The sequence below is a fragment of the Chrysochloris asiatica genome, unplaced genomic scaffold (assembly GCF_000296735.1).
Source record: "Chrysochloris asiatica unplaced genomic scaffold, ChrAsi1.0 scaffold00001, whole genome shotgun sequence".
Taxonomy (NCBI): Eukaryota; Metazoa; Chordata; class Mammalia; order Afrosoricida; family Chrysochloridae; genus Chrysochloris; species Chrysochloris asiatica.
The window spans coordinates 47,457,096-47,483,862 of record NW_006408519.1 but is presented as its reverse complement, the minus strand read 5'-3'; the positions used below and the strand labels follow the sequence as shown (position 1 = coordinate 47,483,862).

At 43.7% G+C, this 26,767-nt stretch overlaps 1 protein-coding gene across 1 annotated transcript in view; it reads left to right on the top strand.

Annotated features, from left to right (window-relative positions):
• Positions 1–26,767, top strand: part of FAM135B (family with sequence similarity 135, member B) — a 181,707-nt gene that overhangs the window by 153,317 nt on the left and 1,623 nt on the right. Inside the window, exons 11-18 of the mRNA XM_006830848.1 lie at positions 4,965–5,119; positions 9,649–11,635; positions 14,510–14,676; positions 18,735–18,826; positions 19,459–19,556; positions 22,046–22,197; positions 24,333–24,443; positions 25,945–26,058. Of these exons, the coding sequence (XP_006830911.1) occupies positions 4,965–5,119; positions 9,649–11,635; positions 14,510–14,676; positions 18,735–18,826; positions 19,459–19,556; positions 22,046–22,197; positions 24,333–24,443; positions 25,945–26,058 (2,876 nt within the window). The remainder of the gene's footprint in view (positions 1–4,964; positions 5,120–9,648; positions 11,636–14,509; positions 14,677–18,734; positions 18,827–19,458; positions 19,557–22,045; positions 22,198–24,332; positions 24,444–25,944; positions 26,059–26,767) is intronic.

Here is a 26,767-nt window from a genome sequence, read left to right as displayed (position 1 = left end):
CAGACTTTAAGCATATTATCAGGAGGGTCCATTCCCTGGAGAAGGACATCATGCTAGATAAAGAGGAGGGTCAGCAAAAAAGAGGAAGACCCCCAATGAGATGGATTAGCACAATGGCAGTAACAATGGATTTAAGCTTAACAACAATTGTGAGGATGGCACAGAACTGGGCACTATCTCGTTCTTTTGTACACGAGGTCAAGGTCACTCTGAGTCAGAATTGATTCAATGACACCTAACAACAACACAGTTCTTCTCCAGTCTTTCTTATTCATGTTCAGCTTTTGCATGTACATGAGGTGATTGAAAATATCATAACTTTTGTCAGGTGCACCTTAGTCCTCAAACTGACATCTTTTACTCTTCAACACTTTAAAGAGGTCTTCTGTAGCAGATTTGCTTAATGCAGTAAGTTCTTTGATTTCTTGTCTACCGCTTCCACGAACATTGATTGTGAACCCAAGCACAATGAAATTCTTGAAATGAAATCCTGAAAAGGAGTCTTGTTGGCACAGAAGTTAAGTGCTAGGCTGCTAACCAAAAAGCTTGGAGTTTGAACCCACTCAGAAAATCCCCGAGGAAAAGATCCTGAAATCTCCTCCTCTTAAGATTGGTTTGAGTAGCAGTTGTGTGCTCCCACATCAGTTCTGACTCAGAGCAACTCTGCACAGGGTTTCTGAGGCTGTAAATCTTTATGGGAGCAGAAAGCCTTTCTCCTGTGGTGTCACTGGTAGATTTGAACTTCTGATCACAAGCTCATAATCCATTATGCTACCAGGGCTCCTCCCTATAAAGCTTACAGGCTAATAAGCCCTACAGGGCAGTTCTACGCTATCATATAGGATTGCTATGAGTCAAGATCGGCTTCACCACACCTAACAACAACGATGTCCTGGAAGAAGTATGGTAGGATGCCAGTCACTTGCACAGAATGTCCAGACATCCTGGGATTAAAACTCTGGCCCTTCAATTTCTTATAATGTCTTTGAAAACGTTTTTTTTTTTTTTAATTGGACCTACTCTTAGTTTAAGGGACCCTGGTGGTGTAGTGGATTACAAGTTGGTCTGCTAACTGGTCAGTAGTTCTAATCTAACAGTCACTCTGTGGAAAAAGATGAGACTTTCTGCTCCTGTAACGATGTCCAGCCTTGGAAACCCTATACAGTGTCACTATGAGTCAGAATCGACTCGGTGGTACAAGACCACTAGTCTAAGTTTCCATTATCAATAAAATGGAAAGTATCATTGTTTTAAGTGTCCACTGAGACCACTGATGTACATGAATTCCCGTACAGACAGTGCTCAACACTGACCTTCCATTCAGAAAATGTCTGATAATAATGGTGCATTAGACAAACGCTTATGATGCACTTAAACACTGGGGGTCCCTCGGGAACAAAGCAGCAACTCTGTCCCCATGAGCCACTCATTCTAGTGGAATCACAAGAAAGACACCAATTATAGCATTGAAAGTAGTGACAAGGAAGACAAAGTGAGGTGAGGACACAGGAAACGGTGAGAAAGGGTGTGTCTAGTAGCTTGCTCAGTGTCTAATAACTAGCTCTCAGAAAAGGAAGCCCACACACAAAATAACTGGTTTGTGGTGTTTGCCAGTTTCCCTGGTGTAAATACTTCCACGAGGCAGGTTTCAGGCCACCAAACTTAGATCCCTGAATGCAGCGTTGGGACCATGTGAACACATCGTTGTGTTCCCCATGTGGGTCCCCATGAAGCAGCTCCAACACCTTGTTGCATGTGGGGTTAGGGTTTCTTAGCTGGTGTGATCAGAGCTAGTGTGATCATCTTTTTGATGATTTGACATTTAAACAGAGACTAGGGTTATAGCCAGCCATGAGGGAGACTAGTTAGGGAGCAAGAACAGCTTGTAATAAAGACCTTGATGTGACAACACAGAAGTGTTTGAAGAGCAGCGAACACGCATGGAGAGCTCAAGCCAGAGAAGACGTGGGAGCGAGTGAGGATGCCAGTCATGTGGGGCCTATGGACAAGGAGAAACAGAATGATTATGATTTGTCATTACTAACACATTTTTAAACTGGGAAATTAGTATGATGGAAAGATCTTGACATTTCAAATCTTTTATATTTGGTTTGAAATCCAGACTTCTAATGCCGATGACTTCAAACTAGTTACTAAACCTCTCTGAGCTTTAGTTTCTTAACTGAAACTCAATAAGATTCATTCACTCAGTAAATATTTATTTACTGCTGACTCCTTGGAAACCCTATACTGGGACCCTATGGGTCAGAAATGACTGGCCAGCACTTAACAACAACAACAACAACAACAACAAATGTGGGCTTCTGGTGTGGTGCTATAGGATAAAATACTGAGCTGCTGACCCCTAGATTGGTGGTTCAAACCCAAGAGATAATCCTGAGAAACCCTATACAGGGTCAATATAACTTGGAACCAAATCAACACATCACAACAACAACAATGTTCCCTGCTGGTGTAGTGAGCTAAGTGTTAGGCTACTAGCTGAAAGGTCTATGGTTCAAACCCACCAGCAACTCTGTGAGAGAAAGCTAAGGCTGTCTGTCGGTTTCTATAAAGATTTCAGTCTCAGAAACTCTATGGAGTAATCTACTTGGTTTTTTGACTTCCTGGTGTGGTACTGCAGGGTAAGCGCTGGACTGCTAACTGAAAGGTCCAAGGTTCAAACCCACCAGCTGCTCAGTGGAAACCCTATACAGGATCTCTGTGAGTAGGAAGTGACTGATGGCAATTAACAACAACAACATAGCGTCACTATGAGTCCATAGGAATGAGTTTTGGTTTGGTATATGCCAGACATGGTTTTGGGAGTTGGACATTCAGCAGGGAACAGCACAGACAGATTTCCTATCTTGTGCCCCTTATAATCTAGTTGTTGTTGTTAAGTGCTGTCGAGTTGGCTCCAACTTGAACCGCTGACCTTGCAGTTCAAACTGACCTTATAGTCCAGTGCCTTAACCCACAGCATCACACCAGAACTCCTATATTCTAGTGATAGCAACCAAACAAATCATAAATACGATATGCCAAAGAATAATGAGTGTTGTCAGGGTGAGAGGGGCAGTTGTTATTGTTATTAAGTGCCATCGAGTTGTTTCCGACCCATAGTGACCCTGTATAGGGTCTCCAAGGAACAACTGGTAAGCTTGAACTGCCAACCTTGCAGTTCAAACGGCTTTGCAGTCTGGTGCATTACCCCACAGTGTCACACCAGGACTCCCATGAGAGGGGCAGGGGTGCTGTTTAATAGAATTGTTAGGGAAGGCATCTCTGAGCAGGCAATCTTAGAGCAAGGACCTGAAGCTGGTGAGAGATTAAACACTTCAGAGATCTATGAGATGATAATGTTTGTTCTGTAGATTTATTTTTTAAATATGGTAGAATTTTATAATCATGTAATTAGTGACATATCTCTATCTAGGAGCTCGGGTAGCTCAATGGTTAAAAGTTCAGCTGCTAATTGAGAGGTTAGCAGTTCAAACCCACCCAGAATCTCTGCAGGACAAAGACCTGGCTGTCTGTTCTTCTGAAAATCACAGGCTAGAAAGCCCTACTTTGGGCTTTCTACTCTGTTAGAGTAGAAAGTTCTACTCTGTTACATGGGGGTTTTGTGAGTCAGGATCAACGAAGGGTACCAAACAACATCAACAACATTATCTATTTTATCTATCTATCTATCTATCTATCTATCTATCTATCTATCTATCTATCTATCTAATCTATCCATCCATCCATTCACCATCCATCCATCTATCCATCCATGCATCCATTTTTCCACGTGCACACAGGGCAGAGGCCATAGTTGTGTCAAGAATCTGAGAGACAGCCTGTAGGGTTAGGATAGTGTGTAGTGAGAGAAGTGATGATTAAAGACTCATGCAGGGCCTTGGAAAATTAGTCCTCAAATCTGTATGCCTTCCTAATTTTACTAGTAACGAGCTGGCCTCCAACTTCCTGTCCGCATCCTTCCTTGTGCTCTCCTAGTCCTATTGAGAATCATCTCTTCCATTATTATTTCTGCCTCCTACTTGATCTGTCTCATCTTGTACTCCTATCTTCCCAGTCACCTCACAACAGATTTAGATACATACATGCACATCCTGCACACCCCATACCCACATGCATATACATGCATGAATATCCACATTTATGAAAACATCCCTGCATACGTGTGCACATACACACTACATGTGTCAACATACGGGTTCATTCTTTTATCAGAATTATTTTCATAAAACACAGTCATGACATACCATTTCTTGACTGAATGGTGTCACCTTTCACTGTTGCCCACACAGAATGTCTAGACTCAGCAGACTTTCAGGGAACTTCGCACTCTAGCCCCAAAGAACCTTTGGCGTTCCTTCCTGTAGCCATTCTTCCAGGACAGCCCTTGAGGATCTGAGCTGATACAACATCTCCCACCTCCCTGCATACACTGTGTTGATCCAGCCATACATTGTACTAGTATTTACTGATGATCCACTGTACACTAGACATCGTTCATGGCACCTGGGATACATCAGTGAATAAAAGAGACAACACATTCAGGGTCATCAATAGGCATCAATAGGCATGATCGACCCATATGTTCTGTGCATGCTAGAAGAGGAGAGATTTTGTAGAAAAACATCTGCGTATGATGAGAAGGTGGGGGACATGCTGGTGTTGGGGAGAAATTTGCATTGCCACTGCTCTTTGCCCCTGTGTTTCATCTAATCATACAATCCTTGTCCTCTGCAACCACACCATTTAAATCAATTTCAGACACAAATCAGATTATTATGACTTTAAGGGCTGGGGTAGGTGGGTGATGGAGAGAGAGCATGGATGCACAGATCATCGGTTCATTTTTCTGAACATTTTCTTGGGATTGGAAGCGTGGCATGGTAATTTTTAAATGTTTAAACCTTCTTGCGATGCTTACATGTTCTGTGGATTCCCAGCATACAGGCCCACAGCCAGTTATCCCTGGACATCCGGAACTCTGAGTACCTGGCCAGCATGCCCCCGCTACCTGCGGAGTGTCCAGACATTGACGGAGACTGGAGCACCCTGCCTGTGATCTTCGAGGATCGTTATGTGGACTGCCCTGCTACAGGTGGGCCATTGTACAAGCTGGGAGCCAGACTCTTATCCCTCCAGGGGTGGGCGTTAGTGGAGGAAGAGCCCGCCTTATCTCAAACACACAATTCAAACACAAAGTCATGTCTAATTGAATGTTAATGGCATTCAGTGCAAACCCCCATAATGTGCCCATGTTATGCCAGGAGCCAGACAGTGTACTTGAGCAATGGGGCTCACTAGATGGATGGATGGAAGGATGCATGGATGGACAGATGATGGCTGGATGGAAACAATAGCACTTTTGAATGTATTTGTTTGTGCACATGAATCCAAGCACAGTCTGGTGGATGTTGTGCAGAACTTGGTAATAAACGGATGGCCTGACTGGAAAGAAACTAGCGTACACTGGGAATGTCAGCTCACTGCTCTTTCTCTGGACAACCATGTGCAAAGATAATCAACAAATGCTTGCAGATGCTCCTAAGATCCTTCAGAAATGTCAGGTCCTGTGTGGGTGGTACAGTGGTTAAGTGCTGGGATGTTAACCAAAAGGTCAGAAGTTCGAGCCCACTAACTGCTTCATGAGAGAAAGATGAGGCAGTCTGCTTCCATAAAGACTATGGCCTTGGAAACCCCAGGAGGCAGTTCTGCTTTGTCCAATAGGGCCATTATGCGTTGGAATTAACTCAAAGGCAGAAGTGTTTATTTTATTTTATTTTTGTGCTGGAGGTTACATGTGATTAATCTCTTCAGTCCGCTAAACAATCTCATGAGTCCTATAACACAAGAAATGAAGGCACAGGAGTTTGTAAGTGCTTAATCAAGATCACAACAACATTCCAAGTGAATTCACTCTGACACCAAAGGTTCTCTTTTGCCTAACCATCTTTGTGGGATGCTTTAAACCATTGCACATGGTGTGGATAGGCATTTTAATGTTGGGGGTAAATGCTCAATGTGAGAGTTTCTGCCATCTGAGGTGTATAGATTGTGTTAGAAATCTGGGTGACTTCCGAGGACTACATATAGGTGCTCCTATTTGATTCATAAGGATCTCTGGTAGTGTAGTGGTTACGAATCGGGCTGCGAACCACAAAGTCAACAGTTCAAAACTACCAGCTGCTCCACAGGTGAAAGATGAGGTGTTCTGCTCCCGTAAAGATTTACAACCTTGGAAGCCCTGTTCAGGGTCGCTATGGGTCGGAACTGACTTGACGGCACTTAACAACACAACAACAATTTGATTCATGGAGTCCTGGTGTGATGCTGTAGGATAAACATTGGGCTGTGCATCTCAAGGTTGATGGTTCAAACTCACCAGCCTTTCCTTGGAAACCCTGTACACGGTCGCTATGGGTCGGAACCGACTTGAAGTCACGTAACAACAACAACTCAACTGCACTTCACGACCTCTGGATTTTGGTTATACTCTGACATCTAGTGTCAACATGGTAAATTACAACTGAAATGCACATTCACTACGAAATAGCAGAGCAGCCAATTGGTCAGCACCAACTTACAACTTCATTGACACTATTTTAGAGGTGGGGGAACGTGGGATATGTGGGGGGGCTTCAAAAAGTTTGTGGACAAATTCCAATATCTTTTTATTCCATATTTCCCTGAAGATTTTGAAGTCTCCTCATATATAATCTCATCATTATGATGGTCACATAATTTAACTATAGAAACTTTAGAGAGTTAGAGTAGAAATTTAAAAGAACCACTGATTATCAGACCTCTGTATCAAATCCTAAGTGTTCTCTTTCCATACTTGTGCGTAATAATAGTGCACACATTTCCCTGAAGCACTCTTAGGAAAGTCAATCTCAGACTTTGCTGGGCTTCTTGACCCAGCCCTCCTCCATCACCAATTATGTCAGTGCCCCTGAGTCTTAAACATCAATCAGCAAGACCAGCTGGAGAGGAATTTCTAGAGTCATCTGCTCAGCAAGGTTCTGCTAAGCCATGCTTTGTCCAACGTTATTGCTACTACTGCCTTCAGGTCAGTTCTGACCCATAGCAAACCCATCTTTGAACAACAGAATGAGATATTTCTGAGTTCTGCACCATCCTTACAAGGATGTTCTGCTTTAGCCATTGTTGTAGCAACAGTGTCTGTCCATCTCATTGAGGGTCTTCCTCTTTTTTGCTGACCCTCTACTTCGTCACCACTACTCATCTGTCAACTTGTTGTACTGTGATGGCTTGTGTGTTGCTGTGATTCCGGAAACTATGACACCAGTATTTTAAATACCAGCAGGGTTGCCCAGGGGGTACAGGTCTTATCAGAGCTTCCAGGTTAAGACAGACTAGGAAGAAGGAGTTGTTGTTTGTAAGTGTGGTCAATTTAATTCTGAGTAATACTCACTCTATACATAACAGAACACTGCCTGGTCCTGAACCATCCTAGTTGTGACTCATGAGTCCATTGCTGTGGTCACTGTGCCAGTCCATCTCGTTGGGGAACTTCCTTTTTCACACTGACCCTCCATTTTACCAAGCATGATGTCCTTCTCCAAGGACTGGTCCCTCCTGATATCAGAAGTATGAGAGACAAAATCTTGTCATCCTTGCTTCTAAAGCGCATTTTGGCTATACTTATTCCAACACAGGTTTGTTGCTCTTCTGAAAATCCATGGTACTTTTAATATTCTTCTGTAATACCATAGCTCAAATGCATCAATTCTTCTATGTTCTGCCTTTTTCATTGTATAGATTTCACACGCATATCTTGGGTCAGATGTATTTTGGTCCTCAGACTAGCATCTTTGCTCTTGAACATTTTAAAGCGGTCTTGTGCAGTGGATTTACCTAATGCAAATATTGTTTGATTTTTGACTGCTGCTTCCTTAAATGGTTAGTCACTGAAATCCATTAGTACGCATATCTTCCTCTAGGTCATTGGATATATTTACATTGTCTTCTTCTAGTCCACTGAAAACAAAGGGGATACATGAGTTCTGTTTCTGTTTCTGTCTGATGCAGTACCAGGGCTTGAAGGCCTACTGTAAACTGCCATTTTGCAATTTTCACCTAGAGAGCCATACCTCATTTTATTGTACTTTGCTTTATCATGCTTTATAGCTACTGCATATTCTTTTAACCAACTGAAGGTTTATGGCAACCCTGTTTCAAGTCACTTCTATATATTCCAGTTTCAGACCGCCTATGCTTTCTCCATGTTTCTGTGTCATGTACTGATAATTCTCACAGTATTTCTAAATCTTCCATAATGGTATTGCACTTAATAGACTACAGTCTAGTGTACACATTAACTTTTACAGACAATGGAAACCCACCCACCCACCCCCCAAATTCATGTGACTCACTTTATTGCAATGTTTGCTTTATTGTGGAGGCCTGGAATGGAACCTACAGTGTCTCCAAGATCTGCCTGTCATCTGTCATGAATGCTTCCTGGCCCCCCATACACATCTGCCCTAAGGTGATTGAGTGAGAGATTTATTATAAAGAAATATTTTTTTTAAAAAGAAAGAAAGAAACATCATACTTTCCCTCCAACCCATGTATGAAGGTCAAGGTGACTCTGGGAACTACTTTGAAACAGATCACAGTAGAAGGTCCTGGGGAGAATGGGAGAAAAATGTGACACAAAACTCAAAATTATAAAGAAAGATTAGGCTTACTGGCTGGATAGTGACTGGTAGACCCCTTAGGTATGTGACCCTTGGTCGCCCTTCAGGTCTGGAGGTGAACTCATCCCCTGTGGCTCTGTTTTCAGCTGAATAATAGGTCTATAAGGGGAATGATACCAATGGTGAAGTATGTACACCTTAAGATAATCAACCATTTAAATCAAAAGGACAGTATTCATCCAAGGACAAAGTTCACAATTGTTAGAAAAGAAGGAGGAATGGAAACAAGAAACAGAGAGAACGTGGAATACGTGATGTTGCATTGTGGAAATTGCAGTCAGTGAAATGAAATAAGATGTATATGATTTGTTGAACGGAAAGCTGATAGGATCTGTAAACTTGCACCCAGTTCACAATAAAATGAAGAATGAACAAAAGGTAAGTTTGGGAACCTACTTGTTGTTGGAATACCATTAAGGATAATCCCATCAATTACAAAACTCAGGGAAATCATTTTACCACAGAAAGCTGAAATCTCTTCTTTGTGTATAGCATCATTCCTATCTTAATTCTACTGTGAGTTATGCCTGCAAGGCAACTGCTGGTAACTATGCACCTGTCCAAGCTAGAACTGAGGACAGTTGTTTCCTATAGGAAAAGAGCTTATTTAAATTTTATAAATGTCCATGGTCCCCAAGGGGATAACTGCCCCAAGTGGCAATGTAAGGTTTCAAATCCAGGCCTTCCTGGCTCCAAAGTTCTCTTTGTACTCTGTAGATGTCGAAAGATGTAACATGGGTGAAAAACCGGTGTGATATTTACAAGTGGAAATCGCTTTAATAAGAAAAAGGTAAATCAAGAATTGTAGCTCTTGGCCTCTTTCTATTAGGCATTTGGATAATTTGTGATCATAGATTCTTAAACTATATTTTCTTGTTCTTTTTTTTTCCTTTTCTTTTCATAGAGCATCACTTGAATGTTTATCCTAATTTTGATGTTCCTGTGACAAGTCCTACAAGAATGAATCTAACAGAAGAGAACTCTAATGTAAATAGAAAGTTGTCTTTCAGGGAAGACCTTGTCTTGTCCCCTGAGAAGCCACTCCACATGGACCCTGATGAAGAGGTCCTTAGGGGCCCAGATCCAGATGAGAATGAGGCCACACCACATCATGTAGACCCGTGCTCTGAATCTCAAGTGTATCTAACAATTGGTGAATTCCAGAACAAAACACATTTACCTGATGAAGATTGTTGGAGTGGCCAAAGGTCTGAGGTGGGAACAACCCATCTGCAGGCTGGTCTAGACATGCCAATAAAGAGTTTGGATCCAGAGGATGGACAGGTCACAACGCTGACCTACCTTGATGTGAAGTCAAGCAGTAAGAACTCGTGCAGAGCTGAACCCGTGGTGGTCCAACCCATGGTGGTCTTCAATACTCCTCGAGAGACTGGAGCCTCAGGAGATAGCTATGAATCAGATAGAACTATGCTTAGCAAAATGACAGCAGGTGAATGTCATCAAATTGCAATCTCTTCGGAAAAGTCAGCGCTCCACGAATTAAGTCCTCTTGGAAAGGGGGTCGAACAAGAAGGTAAGATGGTGCTGCTAAGTCTAAAACCCATCCCTTCTGAGCCCTGTGATCCTCTAAGCTCTATTCTGAGGGACTCCTTGGACCTTAGGCCTTCCCCAAGGGACCCCCACACAGAAGGGCAGGAGGGAGTGTTACTGCTCTCTGGGATCATCAGGAGATCTTCTTCTATCATATCGGACTCAGGCATTGAAAGTGAGCCAAGCTCCATTGCCTGGTCAGAGGCCCGGAGCAGGGCTCTGGACTTGCCCAGTGACCGGGAAGTCTTGCAGCAGCTGGTTCGAAGGCATGCTCTTCACAGGAACTCCCTGGAGGGGGGACACACAGAGAGCAACACGAGTTTGCCCAGCGGGATACAGGCCTCCCTCACCTCCATCAGCTCGCTGCCCTTTGAGGACGAGGAGCGGGAGTTGGCACTCACCAAATTGACCAAGTCTGTGTCTGCACCCCAAATCAGTAGCCCGGAGGAATCTGCTGATGACGCAGACACCATGAAGCAAGGGGGAGGTCTTGCTGAAGCTTTGGATATGCACATCAAAAACATAGCTTCCCCAGGAAACGGCTCCCCACTTTGTGGTAGCTCCAGAACCCACGATGCTGAGGCCAACCATTCCCTTGTGGAGATAGTTTTAGAAGCTGAAGACCCTCAGGACCCTGATTACATAGACATTCCCAAAGGTAAAGAGAGTCAGGTTGCTCTTGATGATAGAACTAAGAACCCCTCAGGTGTTGATACCAAAGGTGTTCATTTTAAAACACCAAGCATTATAGCACTTGAAAACCCTTGGGAGAGATTTTTCCACGGAGCACCGTTGGAGACTCCAAAGAGCATGCCTGAAGACTGCAATGTTGGGGACGGAGTGCTTTCTAACAGCAGCCTCTCCGATGTTGAGGCCATTGCCCACTATAAGGTGCCTGTTTGGAGCTGTGCATCGGCTGTTGGTGCCATCCACCTGGAGCCACCAGATGGCACAGTGTTTCCTAAAGGAGCTAACTCCTGGTCTGGGACTGAATGTAAAGCTGTTACCACGTGGCCCGCCATGACTCACTCCACCCACTCCCAGGAATCTGAAAACCAAGAGATGAAGGCAGCAGGCCCTTCCATCCTGGTGTCTCCGCTAAGCGCTCCAGAGGCCTTTCCTCTGGACAACCTGAAGGCTGTGGAGGTGGTTAACTTATCTGTGTCTTGCACTGCCACCTGCCTCCCCTTCTCATCTGTCCTCAAGGAGACCCCTGCCAGGGCTGGATTCTCCTCCAGGCAGACACCGTTCCCCATCACCCATCAGCCCCTGGGCTCCTTTGGAGCAGTTTCCATGCATGTCAGCAGACTGGAGGGAGAAGTCAGTGAAAGAATGTTCAGGTAAGCTTGCTGGTGGCTTATTTATTCCAGCTCAGCCTTTTATGTTTTTCTACCTATGTCTCAATTCCATGCATGACTCTTTAAAATAAAAATCACAACTACTTTATATTTCAAATAGTAATATATGTATATAAGGGTGCTTCCAAAAAATGGTGGAAAGATTCCATTATCTTTTAATTCCATATTCATTCCAACTTTGGTACCGTCAGATAAGCGCTGGACTGCGAACTACAAGGTCAGCAGTTCAAATCCATCAGCTGCTACTTGAAACCCTGTATAGGGTCACTATGAGTCAGAAACAACTTGATGGCATTTAACAACACCAACAATAGGATTGATTGTAAAAATAGGGAAATGCAGAAAGGTGTAAAGAGGTAAACATTAATAATAATAACCGAACTCCCCAAAAGAGCCATTGTGTATATTATTCCATAATTTTTTCTGTGTCTGTCTACATCTAGAGGTGCTTTTTATGCAAAAATAGGATCATTTAACTCCTCCTCAGACACTCTGTATGGGGCCACTATGAGTCAGAACTGACTCCCTGGCACACAACCACCACCACCACTGTTTAGTTTAATGAAGACTTTATAGGATAATTTAGGTTCAGTACATAAACGTTTCCAGGCAATAGATTTGAGTGTTCCTCTAGCCTCAGTGTGTCCAATAGGTCTGGTTTCCAATGATAATTTAACACTCTATTCTACAGTTTTCTTCCTTTTGATTACGGTTAATTCACTGGGTCCCTGATCAGAACACCAGGTAATGATAGCTGAACACCATCCATTTCTTCTAGTTTCATGGAAGAAATTTTAGCCTTATAGACCACTTCCTTCTCCTCTTCGTGGGTCTTCTTTTTCCACTGTTGATTGTGGTGAATAGAGACCAATGTTGTTTATTGAATGGCTGCTAGTGCTGGCAATCCTTGAAGACCCCAGGCACAGCCCTCTGAACTGGGAGGTAGAGCAGAAACCAGAGTAATATTAGGCCAGTGACCACATGAAGACCTCTTATTTTATAAGGAATAGTCAATGTTGATGGTATGACGCTCATCAAGTCAACAAATACATGCATACTAGGCACTGTCCAAGGCCTGGTCAGCTCTGATAGTCTGACAGGAGAAGTGCTGCTTGTGCTGTAGAATAAGCACTGGAATGTGACCCACAAAGTTGGTAGTTCAAACCCACCAGCTGCTCCTGGAGGAAGAGATGAGACTTTCTGGTCTTCCTTCACAGCCTCAAAAACCCTATACAGGGAAGCTGTGAGTCAGAACTGGACTCAATAGCACCCAACAACAACAGTCTAAAGAAACAGATGCAAATGAGAACAGTTGTTGGGGCAGTGTGATTGTTCATCTGCACACCGTGAAGGCCAGAAGACATGGACCTAAGGGGTCTGGAGGCCAGAAGATGCTTTAGATAAAAACTGCCACTTGGGTTGAGGAACCTTGATGGTGTAGTAGCTTATGCTACTTGGGCTGTTAGCTGCATGGTCAGCAGTTTGAATCCACCAGCTGCCCCACAGGGGAAAGATGAGGCTTTCTGCTCCCATAGAGACTTACAGCCTCAGAAACCCTGTACAGGGTTGCTATGAGTAGGAACCGAATCAACAGCACAGAACAAGAACATGGTGATACGATATGGCTGATAATGTATATATATTTTTAACTCTTTGATGTATTTCAACGAGTGTGTGTGGCATTGTGGATTAACAGGCTAGACTTCAAAGTCGGTTTGAACCATAAGGTCAGCGGTTCAAGCTCACCAGCCACTCTTTGGAAACCCTATACAGGGTCTCTGTAGGTAGGAGGTAACTTGATGGCACTTAACAACAACAGCTAGTTATTTTGCATGGTGGTGACTGTGTGCCATGGAGTCGGTTCCGACACATAGCGACCCTGTACAGGGTTTCTGAGGCTATAAATCTTTATGGGAGCAGAAAGCCTCATCTTTCTCCCGCAGAACAGCTGGTAGTTTCAAACTGCTGACCTTGCGATTCGCAGCCCGATTCATAACCACTACGCTACCAGATACCTTTTGCATAGGTATCACTTAATGGACAAAACAACTTTATCATCTAGGTAGAGATGCTATTCCATTTTTATGAAAGAAGATACTGAGCACAGAGAGATTAAGCATTTGCCCTCAGTTTCTCAATGTCTATGCCAAGATGACAACCTCAGGCTCCTAGCCTTTTCATGTGACCAGGCAGAGTGGTGGGAAAGCCATTCCGGGCAGACAGACAGGCATGGCAGCAGGGCCAAAGGGTAAGGTCCCGGTAGGGAATTACAGTGAAGCTCAGAGAGCCAGAACTCAAGCAGACTGCCTTGTTTATCTGGGTCTTGCAAACTTTCCACTTCTGATAGGTGGAAACAGTATGACTACTTTTCTAAATCTCGTTTCAATGGAAAACATTTCATTTTTCCGTCTCTGACAAGTTCTGGCTTTTGCAGGCTTTACTGTATATGGAGTGGACCATTTGTGGAGGCTTCGAGTGACTAGGGCTGATGTTAAAGAAGCAGGTGGAGAGCAAGCTAGTGGCTGTGTGCCCATTTAAGGAGCATTAACCCTGGGGAAGAGTTTTTGAAAGATTGCAGAGTCTTGGAGTGGGGAGAATCTTAGGAATTCCGTCATCCAGTCTCTGACTCCCTGCAGGAGCCACAAATCAATCCTGCAGGATCCAAACCCCTAGATTCTTTGGCTTTGGGGGTGCTGCGTTTCTTGTTCCATGTCTCCATCACCAGCCTCTTCTCAGAGGTCTCATATTCAACCACTATTCTGTAGGCCTTCATTACGTTCACATACCAGTCCAACTCATTTCCCATTCAGCATGGAATACACGGCATGGCTAGTAATTAATTAGTGTATTCTCCAGTTTCTATCAGGCCAAAGAAAAATTTAAAAAAGAACTGAAGATTGAAGAATTTCTGTACAGTGACTTATCTGTACTCGCTTCTGACATACCGTATTTCCCACCAGAGGAAGAGGAAGAAAATTTGGAAGATGGGATTCACCTGGTTGTCTGCGTCCATGGCCTGGATGGTGAGTTCTAGGACAAGCTTCCTCCACAAAATTCTACATAGTATACAAGTTTTAGGAGCTCTGGTAGCATAGTGGGTTACAAGTTGGCCTGCTAACTGCAAGGTCAGCAGTTCAAATGTGTCAGATGCCCTGCAGAAAAAAGATGAGGGTTTCTGCTCCCATAAAGATGTACTGGCTAAGAAACCGTACATGGGGTCACTATGAGGCAGTATAGACGCCACAGTTTTAGTATTCATGGTAGTCATTTTGTTCACATATCCAGGAAACAAATGTTCAAGTGCCTTCTCTGGACTGGCATTGATTATGTTGTATCTAGACATAGTGTGGCATTGTGTCCAAAGAAAATAACTTTCTGGCACACACGTACATACACACACACACACACACACACACACACTTGAATAAATAAAATATATAACAGAGTGAGTGAATCAAATGAAATAATGAATCTAAGAACTCAAGGACAGAATGAATGAAGGAAATAATGGAAATAATAAATAATGGCTGAATGAGTGAAGAAAAGTTTAAAAAGGGTTAAATGGATGACTGGAATGGATTCACATGTTAATGGAGTGGATGGAACGAGAGGATGTATGGAATACATGACCAATTACAGATGCGTGATCAGTACAATCATATGTGTAAAGGAGGAGGAGTTGAAATGAGAGTAGGAAGTTCTGGGGAACTCAGGTTAGTGATGTAGACAGTTTACTTCCTGTCTTTTATTCACCTCTCTTTTATGGGGCACCTTCTATACTCCTGGTACTTGACCAAATTCTGGAAATACTGAGATTACACATGGATTTCTGATCCTGTAAAGTTTTCACTTTAGTGCAGTCAGCAGTAATTTCTTTTCATAATACACAATTTCATTCATTCAAAGAACAATCTAATACATGGTGAAGGGGCCATGAGGAAAAGAGGCTAGATGGAGGAAGTGATCCTTCCCCTCCGAAAGACGACCTAGTTAGTCTCCAGGTGTCAGAGTCCTCTAGAATTTGCCTGGATCAGTTCAAATGCTTTGTCCTTGCTCAGCCTGGACCCAAAGGAACACATTTGGTCTCCAGTTCCCTTACAAAGTCCAACCTCTCCGTGACTGGTGGAACTTAAAAGATGAGTTGAATTGGAGGCACTGGTAATTTTATTTGTGGTACTCAAATATAAATTTAAATCACAATTGATCTGAATATTGGAATGTAGACTGTGTCTTCTCAAAGGGATGTTGACATCTACTTGATATGTACTCTAATACCCTGGTGTGGCGCTGTGGCTAATGGGTCAGACTGCAAAGTGATTTGAACTGCAACATTGGTTGTTCAAGCTCACCAGCTACTCCTTGGAAACCCTATACAGGGTCACTATGACTCAGAACCGACTTGATGGCACTTAACAACAAAGATGTATAATTGGAGTCCTGGTGTGGCCCTGTAGGATAAGCACAAGACTGCTAACCAACAGGTTGCTGGTTCAAACCCACCAGCAATTGCTCAGAAACCCTATACAGCATTGCTATAGGTTGGAACTGACTTGACAGCACTTAACAACAACAATGTATAATCAGAGTCCTGGTGTGGCACTGTAGGATAAGTACTGGACTACTAACCACAAGGTCAGTGGTTCAAACCCATCAAGTTCTACTCATAAACCCTAAAAAGAATCTCTGTGGGTTCATACCAAACTCAGTGGCATTTAACAACAACAACAAAGACACAAGACTACAACAAATGTGTAATTAAGGATTAGAGAGATGAAGGGACTTCACCAGTTCCTCCCAAGTGAGAAGTGGCAACCCTTGTGGTAACTTTTTGCTTATGGCACTCACAGGACATTGCTGAATATTCCCTGGATCCACCTTACCACCCAGGTTTTTGCTTCTGAATCTATACATAGACTTTAGTCTCAGTAAGCCCCCGAAAGCAAAGTACAAAATGTGACTCAGGAGGAAGTATGGCACACTCCAAAATAACCACTTGATTTGTCTAGTACTCCTAAACACAATAAGGAAGACTGTAGAAGAATTGACACTTTTGAGTTGTGGTGTTGGAGGATAATATTGAAAGTGCCATGGGCTGCCAAAAGAACCAACAGATGTGTTGGAAGAAGTGTAGCCAGAGTTCTCCTTGGAGGCCAGGATGGCCAAACTTCATCTTTCATACTTCAGGCATATTGTCAGGAGGGACCAATTGCTGGAGAAGGATGTCATAATTGGTAAGGTGGAAGAGGGTCAGAGAAAAAGATGAAGACCCTGAATGAAAAGGATTGGCAATATGGCAGCATCAGTGGTCCCAAGCGTGGCAACAGTTGTGAGGTTGGGCCAGGACCAGGTGGTGTTTCATTCTTTGTGCATAGTGTTGCTATGAGTTGGTACCGATTCAATGGCACCTAATAAAAACAACCTAAGAACAAACAGGTTTACATCTTTACTGAAGCTGACTGCTTTATCTTTCTCCCGTGGAATGACTAGGGGGTGGGAACCATGGATCCGTGGGTTCGCAGCAGAGAACTTTAAACACTGTACCACCAGGCCACCTTACTCTGCACTGAAGTAAGGCTACATGAGAATTGTGTGCAATTCTTTGACTTACGTAAACATTTGACTTCAAGACTTCGTCTTAAAGACACATTGAGCAGAGGAGCTCATTCATAGTCTGGGGACTCCCTATATCCCCCAAAGTTCATTCCTTTGTGTCACATCCTTGAACTTTCATTCCTCTATTGCTTGGAGTTTACACATTCACGACTCCTGTTTCTAAGGACAATTTATCTTCCCTTGTAGATAACATAGGTCCTGGTGAACTTGTTTTGGGAGCCTGATGAGTATACGTTGTTGTTGTTGTTGTTGTTGTTGTTGTTGTTGTTGTTGTTAGGTGCCATCAAGTCGGCACCGACTCATGGTGACCTTATGCACAGCATAATGAAACAATTTCTGATCCTGGGCCAACCTCACTACTGTTGCCACACTTGAGTCTATTGATGCTGCCACCTGGCCAATCCATCTCTTTGAGGGTCTTCCTCTTTTTCTCTGACCCTCCATCTTACCCACCATGACATCCTTCTCTAGAGACTGTTCCCTCCTGACAATATGTCCAAAGTAAGAGAGACGAAGTTTAGCCATCTTGGCCTCTAAGGAGCACTATGGCTGCACTTCTTCCAAAACAGATCTATTGGTTCTTTTGGCAGCCCATGGCACTTTTAGTATTCTCCTCCAACACCACAATTCAAAGGCATCAATTCTTCTATGATCTTCCTTATTCACTGTCCAACTTTCACATCCATATGAGGTTATTGAAAATACCATGGCTTGGGTCAGGCACACCTTAGTCCTCAAGCTGACATCTTTGCTCTTCAACACTTTAAAAAGTTCTTGTGCAGCAGATTTGCCTAATGCAACACGTCGTCTGATCTCTTGACTGCTGCTTCTGTGAGTGTTGACAGTTGATCCAAGAAGAATGAAGTCCTTGACAACTTCAATCTTTTCTCTGTTGATAAGAATGTTGTTTATTGGTCCAGTGGTGAGGATTTTTGTTTTCTTGACATTGAAATGTAATCCATATCGAAGGCTGTGCTCTTTGATATTCATCAGTAAATGTTTTAAGTCCTCTTCACTTTAAGCACGCAAGGTTGTATCATCTGAATATTGCAGGAGTATAAGTGGTAGAACTGGATAAAAAGTCTTTGTATTAAGCAAGAGATTTGAGAGTTGTAGCTTCCATATAATTCCACATCAACCATTTGGCGGCATTCCTTGCAAAATATCTTGGGCAGGCAGAATTGATGGAAGAAAATGGGGAGATGGGTGTGTGGACTGTTCTCAAACCTCATGTTAAATAGATCGAGTAGTAATTCTATTGGGGAAGGACCATTAGAAAGGAGTAGAATGTGTGTATGTTGAGGCAGGAAGGGCGTGTGGCCAGGAAGGGAGCTGTGGCCTTTTTGTAGTTGTTTCTTGTATCTGCTTGAAGGACAGTAGGACTGTGGGGAGAGGGGAATGAACCCTTATGTGCCTGCTTGTCTATGACTAACCCTGGGACTGGGGTGGGGTCATCTGTCATTTTTAGGGAACAGTGCAGACCTCCGGTTGGTAAAGACTTTCATAGAACTGGGGCTCCCTGGAGGAAAACTGGATTTCCTAATGTCTGAAAAGAATCAGGTAGGAACACAAAAACATCAGAACTTAAGCTATCCCTGAGAGACATGACACATATGAGCTTCCTAGAGTCACAAGGGTGGTTATGGGGGTACACAGACTGGGGAGTGTTGGACCTTCCCACAACTCATGGGCCTGGATGACCTGGAGAGATAAGTCCACTGGCTTTTTTTCTGGAAGGTGGGGAAAAGTAACAAGTGGGATTATGAGAGCCAGGTGATTCCTTTTGATTTCATAGGACATTAGAGGTGGGCGACAGTTTTAAGCACTAATGATTTGGGTCTCCATGGGATTCTAGGGAAAACGGAATTCACTGTCACCTGGAGTTTGCTGTGATCTCTTTGTGGTCAGAGGTGACGTGAGGACCTTTGCTGCTTCAAGTAAGGTGGAGCATGGGTCTCATCAGAGTTGATGAGAATTTAGAGAACCCGTTGACAACAATGAAGAACTGAAATGTCTTCAACACCCCAAGAGTGTTTTTGATAGCTCAGCCTGTGAACCCATTTCCTGATGCTGAATTCCAATCTGTAGCCCTAACACCAGGCTTCAGCACAGCCCAGAATGCTCCATGAAGTTGAATAAAGAAAGTGGATATATGACCCCACCATTTACCTTTCTTTGTTACCTTCTTCCAGATGGACACATTTGCAGATTTTGATACCATGACTGACCGGCTACTGGACGAGATCATCCAACACATTCAGTTGTACAACCTCTCCATATCCCGAATTAGGTAAAAGGAAGCCACAGGTAGTTAACGCAGGGAGGAGAGGGGGGACCTTTGTGAGGGCTTGCTGTATACAAGCTTGGTACGAAGCCTTTTGAATACCCCTGAGATACATTAACTTGTGACTTTAAGCAAGTAGATCACCTTCAGAGCAGAAATGAGACCAGAACAGTGGCTATACCCAGATCTGTCTTAGAATGGGGTGGGAGAATCAACTTTTTGAGACTCAGTAGAAAAAGTTTTGAACTTAGAAACCAGAATTCCCAGATTGACATTCTTCCTTCTCTTCCAAGCGTGTGTTTCAATCTTGACTCTCCTACATGCTACCTATGGCAGAACTTTTGTAAGCTTTCTGCATCTCTGAGCCTCTGTTTCCCCAATTGTTAAACGGAACTAGCACTGAGAGAATGCGTTCTAAAGCTGAGTAGATTGTCTGTTCAATAAGATGCTTTCAACCACTGCTTGTTTTATTTTCCTGGGGTGACAAATAGTTGAACTTAAACATGTAAATGGTGAAGACAGGAATGAATAGCTTGCATGTTTGGGGCATTTACAATGTGGCCTGTTATGTTCTAAGCCTTCAGCACTCCTGATCCCCTTTAGTATAAAAAGAAAAACCATCTTCATTCCACAAATAAGAAAGCAAAAGCTTGGAGAGGTTCAGTGTGATTAAAAGGACACATTAAAGACAGTGCAATTTCATAGTCGAATGGTCTCTCTTTCTTCTCCCAGTGTATGCTAAAGAGATGGGAAAACAGCCTGTTATAGTTATATACCAGGAACTCAGTGACTATAATTTAATTTAAAGATAATGAGAGGTTGAGTCCATGGGCGTGTGAGTAGCAATCAGACAAGCAGAAGCACAGGGCAGGTATGAGGACAGGATGCTCAAGACAGACTTGATGAATGAGTAGATGGATGGATAATGGGTGGATGGATGGATTGATGGGTGGATGGGTAATGGATGGATGGATGGATTGATGGATGGATAATGGATGGATAATGGATGGATGGATGGATTGATTGATTGATGGATGGATGGATGGATTGATGGATGGATAATGGATGGATGGATGGATGGATGGATGGATGGATGGATTGATGGATGGATTGATGGATGGATAATCGATGGATGGATGATTGATGGATGGATGGATGGATAGTGGATGCATGGATGGATAATGGATGGATGGATGGATGGATGGATGGATGGATGGATGGATGGATGGATTGATAATGGAATGAGGTCATGAAAACAACAAGCTATGAGGAACCTCGTCAGCCAGATGAAGAAACTTGGAGTTTTGCCTGTGAGTGAGTAGAACGCTGCAATCCTTAGATGTGCTTGTCATTAAGGAACCCCACCCAGCCCAGAGACTGAGGGGGAGGCTTCTGTAGAGACACAAAGCCAGGCAGTGGGCCCACACGTCTCAGATGACACACTGGAAGGAAAGTCTTCCTTTCACGAAGACCCTTCCTGACACTTAGGGATGCCTGGCTTTGGACTCCTGATGAGAGAGAATTAGAGGCTCCTCGGTCTTAGTGGGTAAGGTGCTCGGATGCTAACTGAAAGGTTGGTAGTATCTTCTCTTATAGAGAAAAGTAGTAGTCTGTTTCCATAAATATTTATAGCCTTGGAAACTCTATGGAGCACTTCTACTCTGATCTATAAGGTCACTGTGAATGGAAATGGATGGGTTTTGGGTTTAGGTCCTTGGAAGCCACAATGATTTTCATTTAACTAGGAAAAGATTGAAGTCCTAGTATGGCACTGTAGGTCCGCAGTTGAAACTCACCAGTTGCTCCTCAGAAACCCTATACAGAGTCGCTATGAGTTAGAACTGACTCAACAGTACTTGACACAATGACAAGTCAAAGAAAGATTGATGGTTCTTTAAAGCAGGATTCCAAACCAGTTCACTCTGGGTCAATCCCCTGCTGATGATTTACATTTCCACTCCAGATGTACTGAATCCGAAGCTACATTTTAACAAGATCCTCAGGACTTTCTTATGTCTTCGTAGGAGTGCAGGCATCCACAGGAACACATGCATGCATAGGACTTATGTGTAGCTAAGAATCACCTAGGGATCCTGTTAAAATGCACACTCTAATTCAGTATATCTGGGGTGGAAATGCAAATTCCCAGCAAGGCTAGAGTTAGAATGAACCAGCTGGAAGCCTTGGTTCAATCCCACCTACTGCTACCTGGGAAGAAAGACCTGGCGATTCCCTCTAAGATTTCAGCCATTGAACAGCTGTGGAGCACAGGTCTGCTCTGACACCCATGGGAGCACCATCAGTCAGAGTTCACTCCACAGCAGCAGGATTTTGTTGTTGTTGTTGTTGTTTTTAAAGCTAATTGTCTTTACCGGTTTCACTAAGTTCTGTGGGCAGAGCAGGGCTGCTGAACCCTGTGGCTCCAGCACAGAGCTCTCTTGCACCTACTCCACTGTTGTTGAGCTCACGTTTCCGCCATTTCTGTCTCTGAGCAGCTTCATCGGCCATTCTCTTGGCAACATCATCATCCGATCCGTCCTCACTCGGCCCCGCTTTCGGTATTACCTCAACAAACTGCACACATTCCTGTCTCTGTCCGGACCTCACCTGGGGACCCTGTACAACAACAGTGCCCTGGTTAGTACAGGTAAGACCCACCGCTACCCCAACACCTTCAACGTGAATGCAGAGCAGAGCAAAGATGAAGCCAGACGCAGAGCGTTGTAGGGTGGGATCTGGGAGTTTGGGATCTCTTCAAGGCATGGCGCTCTGGTCATAGAAGGTTGTTGTTAAGTGCCCTGAAGTTGGATCCCTACTCATAGAAACCTTGTATAGGATTTCTGAGGATCAGCTGGTGGGCTTGAACCATCAACCTCTGGTTAGCAGTGCAGTGCTTATCCTACAGCACCACACCAGGACTCACGCTCCTTTCATTATCCATGTGTGGGGTAGACACTTTTTTTCCAAAAATTCTTCAACTTTTCACTGTCTGTGAACAAAAGATGATGTCTCTGGGGTTCTGTTCAGAAATGTCTGAAGATGCATGAAGGAAAGAGCGTGGGCTTTATAGTTGGGCAGGGCTGGGGTGGGTTCTCAGCCGCACTCTCTGCGATCCCAGGTTTCTTATGTGTGGAATGGAGATAGTGAACGTGTGTGGATCTATAAACCCATAGAAGACATATAACCAGAATGCTTCTTAGACATGAGGCTACTTAGATATTAGCTCACTGACTTTGGATAGCAAGAAAGACTAGTGACTAGAGGACATCAAGCTTAGTAAAGTTGAGGGCCAGCAAAAATGAGGGACACCCTTCACATGATAGACCAACATGGGTTAACAGCAGACTCAGATGTCTCAGTGACCATGAAGATGGTGTAAGATTGGTCCACATTCCATTCCGCTATGCACCAAGTCACTATGTGCTGGAACCAATTCAAGGGCAACTGATAAAAACCACCATATCTCCTTACTTACCTAAAACAGGGTTGCTGAGAATTGAAGAGAAGGGAAAACTAACTGGTATATGTTTCTGTTGTTGTTGCTGTTAAGTTTTGTCGAGTTGGTTCTGACTCATAGCGACCCTGTATAGAGGGTTTCAGAGGAACGGCTGGTAAGTTTGAACTGCCAACTTTGTGACTCAAACAGACCTTGTGATCCAGTGCTTATCCTATAGCACCACACCAGGTAAAGTCAAATACGAGGGGGTCTCAAAGAGTTCGTGCACAAATTGAATTAAAAGATAATGGATAATAATAGCAGGGATATAATGGCATACCTCTCTCAGTTTTGAGCCTCTTATCATTGCAGTTATATTTGAAGGGAGGGATATTATAAAGAATCAATATGCCTTGGAATAAAAGAATCCTGAACAGAATTTCCAAGATCCGGAATAATAGGGAGAGTTTTCTATGAAGAAGGTGGAGTACATTAATGACGTAGAAGCATGGTGTGATCCGGGAATTTGTGATTCAGAAAGAATGTTCTGGATGGGGGCAGATGGTGAGGAAGCTCTCATCTTCTTTCAAGACGGAGTCTGTTAAGTGTCTGCTTAACCAGAGCTTAACGTATGGGTTCTGGATGGAAATACAGACTCTAAGCTGTCAGCATCCTGCATGGATGTTTACGGAACACGCTTATGCACCTTGTCTTTCCTACCATTGCATCTTCAGGCTCAGGAGTCCTGGTAGAACAATGGCTCAGCACTTGCTGCTAACCCAAAGCTAGGTAGTTCAAACTCATCCAGAGGTCCCACATGAGGAAGACCTAGCAATCTGTCCCAGTAAAGGTTGTACCTGCTGCTATAGAGTTGATTCTGACTAACAGCAACCAAATAGGACAGACTGGAGCTGCTTCTTATGTTTCCAAAGAGCAGATAGCCTGTTCTTTCTCCCAAGGAGCAGTTGGTGGGGGTGAACCACTGACCTTGCGTTTAGGAGCCCAATGTGTAAGCAGCAATCTTGGAAACCCTATGGAGGCAGTTGTCCTCTGTCACATGGGATTGTTGTAAGTTAGAATCTACTCGGAGGCACCTAACAACAACAACAAAACCCTTAATCTAGATCTTCATCATGGTACTGAATAGATTGGAGGGCATGGGTGGTATCATGAAACCTGTTATTGTATCATTTCCAGGTGACTTTTCATGCCTGCCACGTGCAAATTTCCCACTAACTTCTCCAGCATGTGCTAAAAACGCTCTCGGTTCTCTTTATCTTAAGCTAACGAAAACCACGATTTAACAAGGCTCTCTCCCTAAGGACACCACTCCCATTTCTCCCCAGGCTTGTGGCTCATGCAGAAATTGAAGAAGTCTGGTTCCCTTCTGCAGCTGACCTTCAGGGATCACGCTGATTTGCGCAAATGCTTCCTCTACCAGCTAAGTCAAAAGACAGGTGGGTGGTGTACCCGGCACTGGTGGCCCAGTTGTATTCAAGAATTTAGGGTGGGAACCCTACTCCTGAGACACAAATCAGCAGTTATGTCCCACTGATCTTGCTTCACTAAAAGATGCACAACATGCATAGCATCTTCATCTCCGCAAGGGGCCCCTTTAGCTATTCTTGCATTGAGCTTCTCTTGATCTTTCTCTGTAGGGGCTGAGAGCCAAGGTGAGTGTTAGGGATCATCTCACCACACAGTATTATATTATTATCTGATTACATTATACCTAAGTCTGTAAGCCAATGCCTGGATTATCCACCCACCTGAAGTTTCACCTACATAACATGGTCCATTTGGGGGATGGTCCAGTAGAGACTCTCAGACAGGCTGGGTCACCCAGGCCTGATGCTGTGTCTCCATCCTCACTCTGTCATGAGTTGGAAACATGATCAATCTCAAGAGATGTCCTTGGGACAGCAGTGATCATGACCAGTGGTATCCAGGACCAGGCAGGGGGCAGAGAGACCAGCTACTGGGCCTGCTTAGGCCTGCCAAGCCAGCTGGCCTGGCCCAAAGTTCATTGTCATACAAACGGTGGTCCTATAGACATCTATGACCCTCCCAAATGAAGGTCCTTCTCAGTCATGGCTGCTCTGTCCTGGAAAGTTCCGGAGCATTTTGTGGTCCTGTCTGTTAGGGGTAATGCAGCACATTAATGTTGTCACCCAGAGTGGTTTGATATCACTTATTTTTAGGGCTTCACTCTGGTTCTTTTGGTTCATTCATGGCCAATGATAAGACACTGGTACGGGCCAGAATTTGTAAACTGTGAGTGAACTGAAGCACTAACTGGAACAGGAAATGTTTTAAGTTGAAGCCCTGCTAGAAACGTAAACTCTTTCTTAGAAAACTAGGGCAGCATGCACACCGCATAGCAATCAAATCTCTTGACCAACTGAATCAGAAACAACAGTGCCCAGCTCAAAGATGGTGGCCAGCTGCCCTGCTTTACATGCATGTCACTTACTGTCGGTGGACAGTCCTGGCAAGAATCCACTTTTAAGCATTCACTCCTGAAAGAGCTCACAGTATCTCTTACAAGTCTCCATTTCAGGGTCTTAGTCTATAATTTTTTTCTGATCCAGTTAGTGTTTCAAATCATCCAAAATTTAAAATTTCAGGTAGGTTTTGATTTAGCTTCGTCAGCTGTATCTGAACTGATTTAAAGTGATTCAAAGCATCTGCCACTGTTCAGGGTAGCTTGCCATGCATCTTCCTGGCCTCTCTAGAAGATAGGAGCAGAGATTCCATCTTTCCTGTAAAGCATAAAAGCCCCAGTGTAGTGACCTCTCATCTCACTTGCCCTTGGGGGTCCGTGTTGCCCTCCTGACCTCCACTGTGCATGTTAAGTCTCAGATTTGAAGGTTGTGCATTGAGACAGTTTGTGCACTGACTATCCCTCCCTCCAGGGCTCTTTGGGGTATGTCTACACAGCAGGTGTTCTCTTTGTAGGGCTGCAGTATTTCAAAAATGTTGTGCTGGTTGCTTCTCCCCAAGACCGCTACGTGCCATTTCATTCAGCCAGGATCGAGATGTGCAAGACTGCCCTCAAGGACAGACACACAGGTGAGCCAGAGTGCCTTCCTAAAGACCCTAGGACTTAATCCGAGTGACTTCCTGAAAAGTGGGCAAAAATAGCAGAGGGCTGTATTTCTTTTTATTGTTGACAATATTTACAACAAAACAGGCACCAGTTCAACACATTCTACGTGTACAATCCAGTGATACAGATGACGTTCTTCAAATGTAAGACCATTCTCACTCTCGTTTTCTAACTCATTCCTTCCTCACTGAGGTAAAGTCACTGCCCCTATGGTTCCTATCCAGCCTTTCCAGTTGCCAATTGGATCACAAATGATAGTTCTTTAAAAGAGCACAATGGTCTTAACAGACATTCTTTACTAATGAAGGTAGGCATTTAGGAATGTTTTTGCTTTAAGATTTCAGGTGTAAAGATTTTCTCAGGCAATAGCTTCAGGGTTCATCCAGGCTCAGTGGCTCTAGAAAGTCTAGGTTTAGTAATCATTTTAAATGCTGTTGCACACCTTCCCAATTTTGATCTGAATTCTTCTGTAGAGTCTTTGATCAAATTGTCCAGTAGTAGTAACTAGGCACCATCTGCTTCTTATGGTCTCACAACAAAGGAAGCAGGTGCTTATGGAACCATTTAGTCATGTATATCATTTCTTCCTCAACATGGATTAAATAAATTTAATTCCAGAACTGAGAGGTAAGACTCTGCTTGTCTTTGTCTATTTATCTCTTCTCTCTCTCT